Below are 13,406 nucleotides of genomic sequence, written 5' to 3'. Positions count from 1 at the left end.
CTACCACATCAACATGTTGGAGTTGAGAGCAGTCCACCTAGCCCCCAAAGCGTTCCTTCCCTCGCTTCAAGAAGCTTCAGTATTAGTACAGACGGACAACACCACCACAATGTACTACTTGAACAAGCAGAAGGGAACACGCTCAAGGACTCTTTCATTGGAAAACACCAAATGCCGTGACTTCACCTCGGGTTTTTACCGGCCATGGAACGAAAGGGAATGCCCTTTTGATAGACTGGTCAGGGGAATTTGTGTACGCCTTTCCACCCCTTCCGCTGATCCCGAAGGTGGTGAGCAAGCTGACACACTCATGCACAACGATGATCCTCATTGCCCCCGACTGGCCGAGGCAATGCTTCACCTGTCAGTGACTTCTCACAAGAGGCTACCATGCAGGCCGGACCTGTTATCCAAGATGAACAGTAGGATTCATCATCCCAACCTTCCATCACTGAGCTTGGCAGCATGGCTCCTGAGGTCATACAATACGGCCATCTAGGACTGCTGCAGGACTGCATGTCCATCCTAAAAGAGGTGAGACGTCCTTCCACAAGACAGTCCTATGCATGCAAATGGAAGCGCTTCTATATGTGGTGTATGCAAAATGGTCATAATCCTATTAAGAGTCAGGAAGAAGCAGTTCTTCCCTATTTATTATATCTGGCTAAGGCTGGTTTAAAGTTTAATTCTATTAAGGTGCATTTAGCTGCTATAACAGCTTATAGGCGGTCACCTTCACAACCTTCTTTTTTCCAGTTACCAGCTGTAAAGGACTTCCTGCAAGGGTTGAAAAAAGTGTACCCTCCAGTGCGTCCTCCTTCTCCTCCCTGGGAGCTGATCCTGGTACTATCAAAGCTTATGGGTCCTCCTTTTGAACCCTTTCATGAAGCTAGTTTGCAGCACCTTTCCTGGAAAGCTGCCTTTTTGGTGGAAATTACGTCAGCTCGTAGGGTGAGCGAGATCCAAGCTCTCTGTTCCAAAGAACCCTATACTGTGTTTCATTTGAATAGAGTGGTACTAAGGACACATCCGTCTTTTCTTCCTTAAGTGGTGTCAGATTTCCATGTCAATCAGACCATTTCTCTGCCCACTTTCTTTCCCAATCCCTCTACTCCAGCTGAGAGGGCTTTGCATTCTTTGGACCTGAAAAGGGTTTTAAAATTCTATCTGGATAGGTCCAAGTCTATACGCCAGTCTGATCAACTATTTGTTAACTATGGATCGATCGGAACAGGTCATGCAGCCTCGAAACGTTCTATTTCGAGATGGATCGTTTCATGTATCAAGCTTGCTTACAGTTGGCGCAGAAGACTCTTGGGTTTTCTCCCAAGGCGCATTACACCAGGGGTAGAGCTGCGACTGCGGCTTTTCTCCATAATGTGCCCATGTCTGAGATCTGTAAGGCGGCGACCTGGAGGTCCGTCCATACATTTACCAGACATTACTGTCTTGATTCTGACACTAGAGCAGATACCCAGGTAGGCCAAGCCTCCTTGCGGAATCTGTTTAACAGCTGAGTTCTTGGCTGTTATGATTGGTTTTTGGTTGGGTCATGTACTTCTCATTTACCTGCAGGTGGTTGATGGCCTTTCTATTCTATTCAGTGCTTATGACTATTGATGAGGATCCCCTGAAAGAGAAGGATAAGTTACTTACCTGTAATCCTAGTTCTCTTCCAGGGGTATCCTCATCAAAGTCATAAGCAACCCACCCGCCTCCCCAGGTAAATGAGATTTGTGCATCTCTGACTTATGGTTGAGCCCTGACTTCAGGGTTATGCAAAGAACAACTGACCTAACTGTCACCCCTGAGGCATGATGGGAAGCCTGGGGTCATGGCTGCCTTAAAGGCACGGTGCCAGTTTTTGTTGAAAATGCTTTCATTTTCTATGTTATTACTTTTCAATACAGCCTGTGGCTAACAATGTCTATTTATTAGCAATTTTCAAGGATTTGAGTGTTTTTACTCATTAAAACACAAAGTTCAAGGGCTATTGGACCTAATGTGTTTTTTATTTCCTTGCTAATTTCAGTGCATGTATGAGTGATTACATTGTTTAGCCTCAGTTTTGGGGCTGCATTGGTATGAGAAAAAATAATATATGTACATACATATATGTCGAACGAGATATATATCTTTTTCCATATATATTTTTATATTGTTTCCGGGATCCCGCACATGGGCGGGAATATTCAGTGCTTATGACTTTGATGAGGATACCCCTGGAAGAGAACTAGGATTACAGGTAAGTAACTTATCCTTACTATCCCAGGCCATAAAATTCAACCTCTTCGTGATAACAATTATAAATATAGTCTCCGGTTGCTTCCTTCATCTCTGGTTCGTCAGCATGGCCTATATTATCATCAAGATTAGAGGTATCTAAAGTTAGGTTTGTTGCAGCTTTTGTCTTATTTGATTGAAAATATGTTTGATCTACATTTAACACTGACAGTGGTTCTGCATGAAATGCTTAACAAACAAAAGCTAGTGTTTTTCTCCTGTGTAATACAATTGAGCTTGTAAAAGCTCTGCACAAGGTACTATTGCACATAAACATTCAGCAGATATTTGCCAGCTCATTGTGTGGAAAACCTGGTCTCGAAGTGCCCAGAAAAACTTAACATTGGTAAAGAGAAAGCAGACTCTTTCTGGCGAAAAAACAACTATGCTCATCCCTAATCATTATACAGTAGAAAGCGATTGTTCCCATCTCATATTGTGTTTTCACTTAGCACCACACATTAAACCCGAATACTCACATAAACCCCATCTGGATGAAACCTGAATGCTTTGTACAAGGTAGACCTATGAAAAGCTAGAGGTGAAACATTGAAAAGTATTGTTGCAATCTTTATTTTTAAGGTAGGCTTAAAATTACACATTTAAGCAACATCTGCTAGGTAGCATTTAAAACAATCAGGAAGTCCACACAATTTTTTACCCTAAAAAAATCTAAAAAGAAAAATATTATTGAAATAAAACCAGCAGCGCTCCATCCTGCTTCCCCATAGTTGATGCAAAGGAACATGGGATTGAAATTGTCTTTTTATAATATAGTACAAATGTGAATGTTACTCAAACATGACACAGCTTTCGCTCCTGATTTTTAAAGGCCAGGACAATTTTGAATTACCCAAAGCTTTCAGTGTCATTCACCAGGGGACTGAATATCATATTGGATGAGTGTATTGGCTCTGCCTTTTCTCTGTCAACGCTATTGGATGTGCATAAATGCAATCCCTTCAGCCACCAGTCTATTGGACCTCATTTCCAAGTCTGATTTACATCACCTCCTATTTAACCTAGAGTATGCCATAAGATCATCATGTTTGTTGTTGCTTGAAGAACATATATTGCATCTTGCCGTATGTTTTTAATTAACTTATTATGTGATTAATACACTGCTGTTTAAGTGTCTGATTTGTAAGGCGGCTGAGCTCAACAAAAGCATCATATAAAGTGTTTTTCTCTTCCTTACAGGTCATGTCCAGACTCATTTATGGCATCCTCACAGCTGGGTGTGGCTAACAGCAACTCAGATTTTTGGTTTGTTGTTTGCATGTCAGAAACCAGAAGAGCTTGTTAGTAAATGGCAAGCCCAAAGTACTTCCAAAATCAAGATAAACCAGTCCGATTCTTCTGCAACTTCATTCTTAGCAGACAACCTAGACAAAAAGGTATGCATTGCATTGTTTGTGCATATTGTGTTTGTCCGTTCCTGGAATTCAGTCCTTATCCATTGCATATGTGCCTATTAGTATTGTGTCTTAAAATGTAGTCTGTTCCTTTAAATGCAGTCTCCTAGTTTATCACTTGAACATAGTGGGAAGTTAGGACCGATTATAACACGTGTTCTGTGTTCAACTGCTCCTTTGTTTCCTTAGGGACAGTTCAGTGATATGTAGATGCGCATTCAATGGCATACAACGGATTTGCTGATTGCAACCATCTAGTTTTTCCTGTCAAGTGTCCCACACATGCTACATTATTTGTGCTAGTGAAAGACATAAGTACTTTTGTATATTAGCTGTTTAGACTGTTCCCAAAATGAACTGGGAATACCATTGGCGTTGAGTGTGCTCAGCACTGCAATCAGTTGCACCGAATTCTATGCAACAGTGGATTTCAGCTCATTAGTAGAAACTTATTAAAAACTACTAAGTCTAATAATCATTTCGGATAAACAGCCGTAAGTGACTGTACCTCTCGTGTTTGTTTTTTTTTGGTTTTTTAAAAACACCTTGGACTTCAAGCTGCTGCCGCCAGGATAGCTTATAATGCCCTAGGGTGTGCTACTGCCCATGTCTTGACCACTGGCAAAGGTAGCAATCAGAATAGAAAGGATATTTGGTGTTTAAGTGTTTCCTTGTCTGTTGTGTAAAACGTTGTTAATAATCAGAGATGCATTTTTCTGTCATAAAGCCTGTACTGTGGATGTTTTCTTAACAACTGGAGCTACAGTTTTTAGCCCCCTCCTCCTTTTCCGAGCAGATTTCTACTTCTAAAGCAGATTCAGTGCATTGTTTGTCTCAAAGTAGTATCGTATCATGGAATGCTATTTCTGTTTAGGGTAATGTCCTTGTGTATGGTGCTTCCTCTGTATGTGTATATGCAACTCCAGTGGTCCTGTCTCTCATCAGAGAAAAAAAGCTGACTAAATCTTCAAATGAACTTAGATTTTCTCTCTGTTTACCTGATTTACAATGATGGTTGCCGCCATTAGGGTCAAGATCAACGATTATCCATTTTAGCGTAAAATCGTTGCATCCCATTGTTGTTGCATTCACTAGATGGTGCAGCTTTTCACTAGTATTCACATCTGACAAAGTGGCTGGAGCATGTTGTTTAACAGTCTGTAGTCTAGAGCACGTGCAATCAAAGTGATGTTCTAAGGCTTGCTGGAGAGAGGCTTACCATCTTCCCCAGCCTTACTAGTTCCGCTGTGATTTTTACGTAACTTTGACGCTGTTGAGAGAGAGAATATTCAATTTGCATGATAAACGCATGTGTTAGTAAAGTGTGGCTTAAATTGCTAAATAACGTGTACTTATTAATCATGTCATTTGTAGTAGGTGACTGCATTTATCTATTAAGACCAGTACCTGAGTTAACATATTGTATAACTTAAGTTAGCCTAATATTAATACTGTTCGAATGTCGACTTTTACACCTGAAAGGCTAAAAAGCCTGCACATTTCATAGTAGTTTGTTTTGCACGTTGTGTGTTTTTCCATTGCAGATGCTTTGTATTTTCAGATGGCTTTTTTTTTAATTAGTGAATAGTTGTTTGTTATGTATTAGGTGACTGCCAGTGAGTTTCCCATTAAAGAAGATGATGGTATGGGAGAGTGACTGAGAGTGGGAACAAGTTCAAATGTTGCAATATGTGTTTTGTTGGAAATATATTAGTGTGTGTTCCTTAGACTTGGGTTCTCACACGCTATGGAGAGTCTCTTGTGACTTTGAGCTGAGAAGACACTTTGCAGTCCACAGCTTGAGTGCAAAGGCTTTATGTCTAAGCATTCTTATTTTCTTGTTTAGAGACCTTTAGTTTGGTTTGCTGAAGCAGACACCTTTACTTACCTCACCTAAATGCCCTTTTTTCAAACCATACAAATTAATTTAGAAAAGGGATTTCCTTCATAGAACATTCTTTCTGGATAGGCTGTATTCTTTATGTAAATCATGTTAACGTTTTATTTTTCCTTATCCTAAAATGTGGAGTCTTGGACCATTTTAATATGCAACTTATGATGCATGAATGTCATTGCTTCAATCAAAATGTTGTTAATCCATTTTGACTGTATTTAACTTCTTGTCATTTCCAGTGTAGTCTACTGGTTTCACTATTTATGGAAATGTTTTTAAATGCTAGCTCCTCAGTTCCTCTTCACGTTGACTAACTAAGGTCCATACGACCAGTTGTGGGCTTTGTAAGACCATAGATTAAGATTTAGTAACCCCTGCTCAATCACTGTCATGTCACTCTGGACAAAAAAGAATGGCTTTTAAAAATATTGCTGCTTTACATGATTGATTGCAGCAGCAATGGTGTTTGACTTGGTTCATGTGTGATTTATATTATCTTTCAACCCCAAATTTTAGGTCGAAGCCTGCGTTGAAGCGCATGCGCTGCTGCAGGCGAGAGTTCTTGTAAACAAGAAGGGGCATGAAACCACGCCCCTTCTGCCATTGGCCGGCCTCGCGAAATGGAGGCCTGCCATTGGACAATGCCCCTGTTTTGATGATTTGTCTGCCTGTACTCCCTCCTTTTCAGGACTCCGTGACCTGACTTCTGGTGTCGCAAGCCGATTTCAAGAAACGTTGCTATGGCAACCACGAGCAGGTCACGGAGTCCTGGAGGGGAGGGATTCAGTAGCTGTTCCCGCCCTTTTTTTTTTTTTTGGTCTGTGCGGTTTTTCTCTCATTGTTGCCTCCTTCTCCTTTCTGGAAGGAGGCATTTGATGGACCCTCCTTGTTGAGTCCGTATTGTGGATGCCAATTTAGACTGGGTCGGTAGAGTTTTAGAGCAGTGATTATTTAAATGATTCTTCTGTTATATGCATGACCCGGTGGATCACATAACAGACCCAAAGCATGAGTAAGTGGCAGACAGATCATTGTATGATGATAAAATCTAAGCTTTTGTGTCATTTTATCCGTAATATGTATGACTAGATCTAACCTCGGCACTGTAAATCAAGCGTGTAAAGAGGACACATTTGGATTCTTTTTCCTGTATATCCACCCGCAGCGCGAATCCCTTCAATAATGCCTGCTCCACAGCAGTTCGGATGCATAATGCTAATGAAGGTTTGCCAGCCTCTCGTTTCCCCCAGAAGCAGCTTGTTCTACCAGTCGCCTTATCTCTGTACGAACACATTTCTGAAGCTGCATACGGGAAGCTTGTCCAATCACAAGAAGAGCTCAAAGATTGTCCAATGAGGAGTGCGGATAGGGTGAGGTCTGGTTGTGTAATTGTTGACTGTTTTTAGTCTGCGTGCTTGAATCGTGAAGTCGAACTGGCGCCTGTCATCAGCGAAGAAGGGAGGAAAGGACGGCGGCACAGCCTCCTTCAGCATCACACCAAGACCTGCCATGATCCCCCTGGGTCGGTTGGCGCTGGAACGGTTGCGGCCTCTCTGGTGAGTGACAGCTATGGAAGTTTGTACAAATAGAGCATATTTGACTCTCCGGGAACTCAACTGCCCTGTGTAGCCATGGATGCCGTTATGGGACAAGCATATACGTCCATTTTCGGTGAACTCTTCAGCCGGAGGTTTGTAGGACAAAAAGGGACACTATTATTCGTCCCCTTACCTGCATTGGTTGAGTATTATGTCAGGAGGACAGTTGAGAAGGGTAAAATATGCATATTGTTGGCTTAATCATTGACAGTCTCCTTCACAACTGCGGCATTTTGGGCGTGGTAGTTGATCTCGAAGTGATAGCTTTGTTACTGGATAACACTTTTTGTATTAGACCTGTATAATTGGTTTTGTGCCAGGAATTACAGTTTCCTTCATCTGATTTCGAATCATGATTGTACTTATTGCAGGTAGCAGCGATTTGCATGCTGGGACATGTGGTTTCACATTTCCTGGTATTAATAGGGCTTAATGGCACCCTTATGCTTAGCCCCATTAGCTGAAAAAAAACATGCAAGTCTTCTCCAGCGCTCCAACTGGAGCGGGTCTTCCCAGTGCTTGGCACTGGCTGTCATGAAAAACTGACATTGAAACGAGTCCTTCCAGAGTCTTCTGTTGGTGTCCTTGTCATAAAAACAAGCATTGGCATAGCCAATTGGTCTCTCTTTTTGGAGCCTGTAAGTATTTAGTTATGCAGCAGAAAAACCTTGGTGCAACAACACCAACTGTTGCATGGCTAAACACTTATAAGGTCCCAAATGCGAGACCTATTGGCTATGCCAATGCGTGTTACTTTTCAAATTACAACCACTGCACAAACTTCTGAAATAGGTTATTCTCCCTATGGTTCGCTTTCACGATCGTTAACCCTCTTGTCTCACATAAGACAAACCTCACGCTAGCCTCTCTATATCTTTATCATGATGCTGACGGTTGCGATGTGGGAGAATATGTGAGAATTATTTGTTTTCTGATGTTTTGACATTAAGGTTGTACATAGGATATGTGTCTATTATTACTATATTACGGTATTGGATGTTCTAACATGAAATCCTTATAGTGCATCTTATACAAACTTTTGTGTCTTCGATTATATGCTTACCATGTGACTGCGTAAAAATTTCAAAAACGAAAACCGTCCATGATTAACCTAATCACAATTTCAGCTACCACTTAATTTATAGCCTCATTGCAACTCCTTCGTCTGTTGGATTTCTTTCTTTTTATTTATTTGTTATTTTATTTACATTCACATTCGTAACTGTATTTCAACTTATGCCAATTTGTGATTTTCTTTATTTGCATCTATGTTCTTGTTTTTTCTTAAAAATTTAAATAAAAATGATTTGAAATAAAAAACTTACAATATAGTTAGTTCCGTCAAAGTGGTATTTTAGGGCCATTTTTATTACCTTATTAGAAAGTGTACTTTATCTTACTTAGATGTGAAGAAGAAAAAATACTTCTGTCAGTAAAAAGTAAGGAGAAATCATAAACTAAAGATTGCACCCTTTATTCTCCTCCGTAACTGCACATGTAGGGTGTTGTTACTAACATGTCTTCTTGGAAATCAAATAGATCTTTAAAAAATGGCAATCAGCAACGTGGAGCCTTCCCTGCTACATTCGGGTTGGTTCTAACACTTTGTTTTATTTTTACAGATGAAAGAACTTGCAATGGTGTTCTGCCATCAACTGCAGTCTAAATATCTCGATCAGACACTTGGAGAGCAGGTGAGAGTGCTGTCTACTCGATGTGTACTGGATAACACCACTTCTAAATAGAATATGATTTAATGTTAAGCTCCGAAAAAACAAACATTGTATGAGGCATAAATCTCATCAAGCCAGTCAAACTTTCTTTAAAAAACAAAAATGCAATATGCAATATACTTATTTTTCCTTTATTGAAAGTGCACATGGGCGTGATACCTTAACAGTACCCTTTATCTCAGACTATAATAACTAATTTATAGAAACATATTTTATTATTAGAAAAAACAGGCTTATATTGTATGCAATGGCGTGCTTGTACTTTAGGCATATTTCAGTCTAAACTAAATCATAATGTCGGAGAATCCTCTCTGTAATCAGTATTAAAAAAAAAGTGACCAGTGATCACAATCCTGTTCTCCCTGGTAATGTGGTTATTTATATTTTATTATAAACAGCCGCATGCCATCTGGGCAGTTTCAGGAGGCAAGTCCTGTTTAAAAAAATCATAATCAAGAAAAAATAATTGCAGATTTTAGTCGAAATATTTTAAACATTTTTCAAATAATAGTTTGTACTTAAAGATATTATAACTACTGCAGACAAGACAATTGCTATTGTCATTCTATTTATTAGTTTTCTCACTTATAAAATTCTACAATCATTCGATAAGGGAAATGCAGAGCAGTTTGTGGTTTACCTACACCAGCACCCGCTGGTCCTGCACATCATTTACAATGTATTTCTAAATATACTGTCATGTCCTTCACCTATGTATGACGATTTGTGTGACCATAGAGATTCCCTGGCAAAATTCTGCCACTGCTTTTAGTTTTGTTATGCGTTTTTTTTCTTTGTTACATATGAATTTATTACACTTCTTTTCCTTCAAAAGCATTTGTTCCACAAGCAATTAGATAAGCCTGCAACATTAATAACATAATTTGATATGTTAATTAATTTTACAATTTTAACATTTTCAAACTTTTTCCATAATCGCCAGTTCCTATAATCAAGGTGTTATTAAAAATAAAGGTTTGCACAAAAACTGCATGAATTTAGGTAACCCAGGATGCATGTGTCCCCTTTATTTCCTAATCTAGTTGTTGTGAATGAGCACATGCACTCACCTGTGTGTTCCCCCAATGGGTCAATGAATGGAATCCATCAGTTTAATGATTTTGTGAATTCATAACAAATGAGACCACAAAGGAATATAAATATTTAATAAGTAAAGTATTTAAACAAACTGTAAATACGTGACTCTTGGGTCATGTTTTTATGATTAAAAATGGTTGCACATATTGATATATTTTTTGGTCCCAAGTGGCAAGAACATCAAAATTATGGGAGAAGACCAGCATAAGCTGTCCAGAAGGACATATACATTAATTCAGTTGTAATAAACAATTTGCTTCAGTAGTTATTATGACACAGTCTTAATGTACAAACATGACATTTACATTATTGAACCTTGGCACACACAAAGGTGTTGATAGAGATAGTGTGAAGAGGTCCATTAATTCAATGTTGCTCCCTTCATCCAGCAATACCTCAGTTGCCAGTAATGTACATTCAATAGAAAGGAGTCATGCTTGTCTTAATTTGTCATCAGAATTGAAAAGGTAAGACAGGCCCCATTTCAGTGAATTATAACTCATGTACTAATTAGGAGTGATATGAGTCAGTCCAGAGTGGTCAGGGAGTTAAAGATGTAAACCGTGATGTCAGGCCTTATTTAGTGAGGATGCATAAAATGCTTGATCGTGTGTTTCCACTATCAATTATTACATTGCTTTTTGTCCCATTCTTTCAGGTTATAAAGAATTTACTGTTTGTGTCCAAAGTAGTGTATCTTTTGATGCCAGATATGGAAGTCAAACTAGATGACAACAAAGACATCAACTGTCAAACAGATCATAAAGAAATCTCAGGAGATGAGAGTGAAATGGGGGAAGATCAGAAGGAGGCTGAGAATGGCGAGCAAGCAGAGGAGGACAAAAAACAGGCCACTTTGTTGTGGTTAATCAAAAAACTGTCATTTATGGCCAAAAGGGATGCCGCTTACTCACCGAAAATCACATTAAAGGTTAGCCGGATGTCATATTGGTCTTCATCTAAAAACAATGAAGACCTACCACTCTTACGTACCTTTAAATGTCTCTCTTGCTCATTTCCTGAACTCTGTTGGGCTTTTGAGTTTTTGTTTTGCCAAGTATGTGTTATTACTATTCTTGAACACACAGCCTTCTTTGCACGTTGTTAGGTTATATATTGTTGGAGGGAGTGTAAATTGAGTCCAAAGATGGGAATGAAGAAAAACAAGCTGGACCTGGGTTTCCGGATATACTGTGTTCCACTTACATGTAGAATCTTACATTTCCTCAGTAACCATTGTGCAGTTACTCAATTTTTTTTTAGTCTTAATGGGTAAACCATTTCACTATCAACATATGAGATAATATGATGCAATATATTTTGTACAATGTATGAAAGTGCTGATTTCTGTTATGGTCACCCCCACTTTGTGCCACTGATACAGATGTTTTTCGATAATATGTACTTTATCCCTGCTAACCAAGACCCCAGTGCTCTTTCCCTAAAACAATAACATTCTCAATTGTTCACAAATTGGCAAGGACTTTAGTACCCCTTTAAGTCCCTAGTAAATTGTACCTCTGGCACCCAGGGCATGGGTACTAAATTGCAGCATGTATAATGGCACCCTAAAGAGACCCACACACAAATTGCATGCAGCCTGCCATTGCGGGATGCGTGAAAGGGTGAGGGGGTGTCGAGAGCCCAGACGGAGACATATGCGGGGGCTTTGCAGGCCTCGCTGGCTTCTCCTCCTCCTTCCCCTCCTGGGATGTCAGCGGATCCCTTGCAGTGTGCGGGGCCCTCCGTGGCATCGCCGGCAGCTCCGACCCTGGCGCCGACTGGTTTGGATTCAGGCTCGGAGGATGTGGTGCAGTTGGGGTGCAGCCCTTCGGGGGTCCCTTCTTTGGACCTCGGCGCCCCAGCTTCACAGCAAACGCCTGTGGGAGTCCCTGTGGTGTCGCGGGAGGTCGCTGGGGCTCTGGTCACATCCCCGAGCCTCTCTCGGCCCTTTGGACAAGCAATCTTGTCTGAGCCCGAGGTGACGCCACTTCGGTGCCGGCAGCTGCTGGCCCTGGTGGTGCCACAGGGGTCGGCAGACCCCCCTCGTCCCATCATGGGTCGAGGCTGGCGGGGGACCCCTCGTCCCTCACCGGGCCCCTCTCTTCCCTCCAGGCAGGCGGCTGCCTCGTCGGAGGTCGAGACGGCCTTGACGCCGCCATGGGGGTCGGCAGGCCCCTCTCGTCCCCTCAAGGATCCAGGCTGACGGGGGACTCCTTGTAACTCCCCGGGTACCTTTTGTCCGTCCATGCAGGCGGCTGCCTCGTCGGAGGTCGAGTCGGTGACTTTCCGGCGCTGGCCCTTCCCCACTCCGATTGGCTTAGGGGATGGCTGCCTAAGCTTGCAGCCGTCGCCGACAGAGTACTGCTTTCCCCACCGCGGGCCCTACGGAGGCGGGTGCGGCCTTCACTCGCGCTGTTTCCACGGCTGTGGAAATTTGGCGCATGGGTGATCTGGCTGGCCATTTCCCTGCGGATCATCTCCTGGAGGTTCTTCACCAGGGCTCTGGTGGGAGGGAGCTGCTGCTTCCCTTTGAGGGTCCCCTCCATTCTTCTCTGATGGGGGCGCCCCGCCACAAGGGATCCTGTGCCCCAACACCTTCTGCACCGGCACCTTCCAGCACTGCATGACCCGGTGTGTCTTTCCCTCCACCCCTCTGCCAGTGGCCCCCTTTTGCGGACTGTCTTTCCCTCCCTGCCGTCAATGTTGTCTCCACCATCACGGGAGGCCCGCTGGCTGAATTCTTGGGGGCGCAATATGTTTGCTTCGACCAGTGCGGCTCTGCAGGCCCTTAACACTTTGAGTGTTGGCTAGGGCCACCTCTTGCTTGTGGGACTCGGCGGAGTCCCTTGGATATGCAGCTTCTGAGGAGGGTGCTGGTGTTGTTGCAGCTCCATGCGTTAGATGGCCGGGAGCGGGCGGCGTTTATTTTTCGCTCCGCTCTGGACATCTTAGTGGTGCTTGGTCGTGCCATGGCTTCTTCAGTTGCCCTTCGCCGCCATGCTTGGCTTCGGGACAGTGTGTTCCCAGAAAATGTTCAGGAACGGCTGGTGGATCTTCCTTTCGATGGCACTCTTTTGTTCCACACCCCGGCAGACTCGGCCATCCAGAGGTTCTTGGTGGGGCTTCAGCCGCCTCCTTCTCTTTCTTCTCCCCCTCAGTAACCTCTGAGTTGATCTGGTTTTTCAGAGCTGTTCTTTCGTTGGGGCGGGTCACCCCAGTTGTGTGATCTGTGTGATTCATGTGCCTGCGAATCCTCTTTTGTTGGGACTGTGGCTCTGTTGGCTGCTGGCCGGCCCTTCTTGACTGTGTGTTTTTGCTTTGGGTTATCTACACCAGGTTGGCCCCGAGATTAAGCCTTCTGTCTTTTTCTCATTGTCTGCAT

General features: G+C 42.4%; 1 protein-coding gene across 2 annotated transcripts in view; it reads left to right on the top strand.

Moving 5' to 3' along the window:
• The window catches only part of UTP20 (UTP20 small subunit processome component), a 1,109,880-nt gene that overhangs the window by 1,035,777 nt on the left and 60,697 nt on the right, over nt 1-13,406 (top strand). For both annotated transcript variants that reach the window (XM_078675325.1, XM_078675316.1), the window contains exons 57-59: nt 3,484-3,680; nt 8,813-8,884; nt 10,680-10,952. In XM_078675325.1, the coding sequence (XP_078531451.1) occupies nt 3,484-3,680; nt 8,813-8,884; nt 10,680-10,952 (542 nt within the window). The remainder of the gene's footprint in view (nt 1-3,483; nt 3,681-8,812; nt 8,885-10,679; nt 10,953-13,406) is intronic.

The sequence above is a fragment of the Lissotriton helveticus genome, chromosome 1_1, assembly GCF_964261635.1.
Source record: "Lissotriton helveticus chromosome 1_1, aLisHel1.1, whole genome shotgun sequence".
In the NCBI taxonomy this organism is placed as follows: Eukaryota; Metazoa; Chordata; class Amphibia; order Caudata; family Salamandridae; genus Lissotriton; species Lissotriton helveticus.
This window is presented reverse-complemented; position numbering and strand designations above follow the sequence as displayed.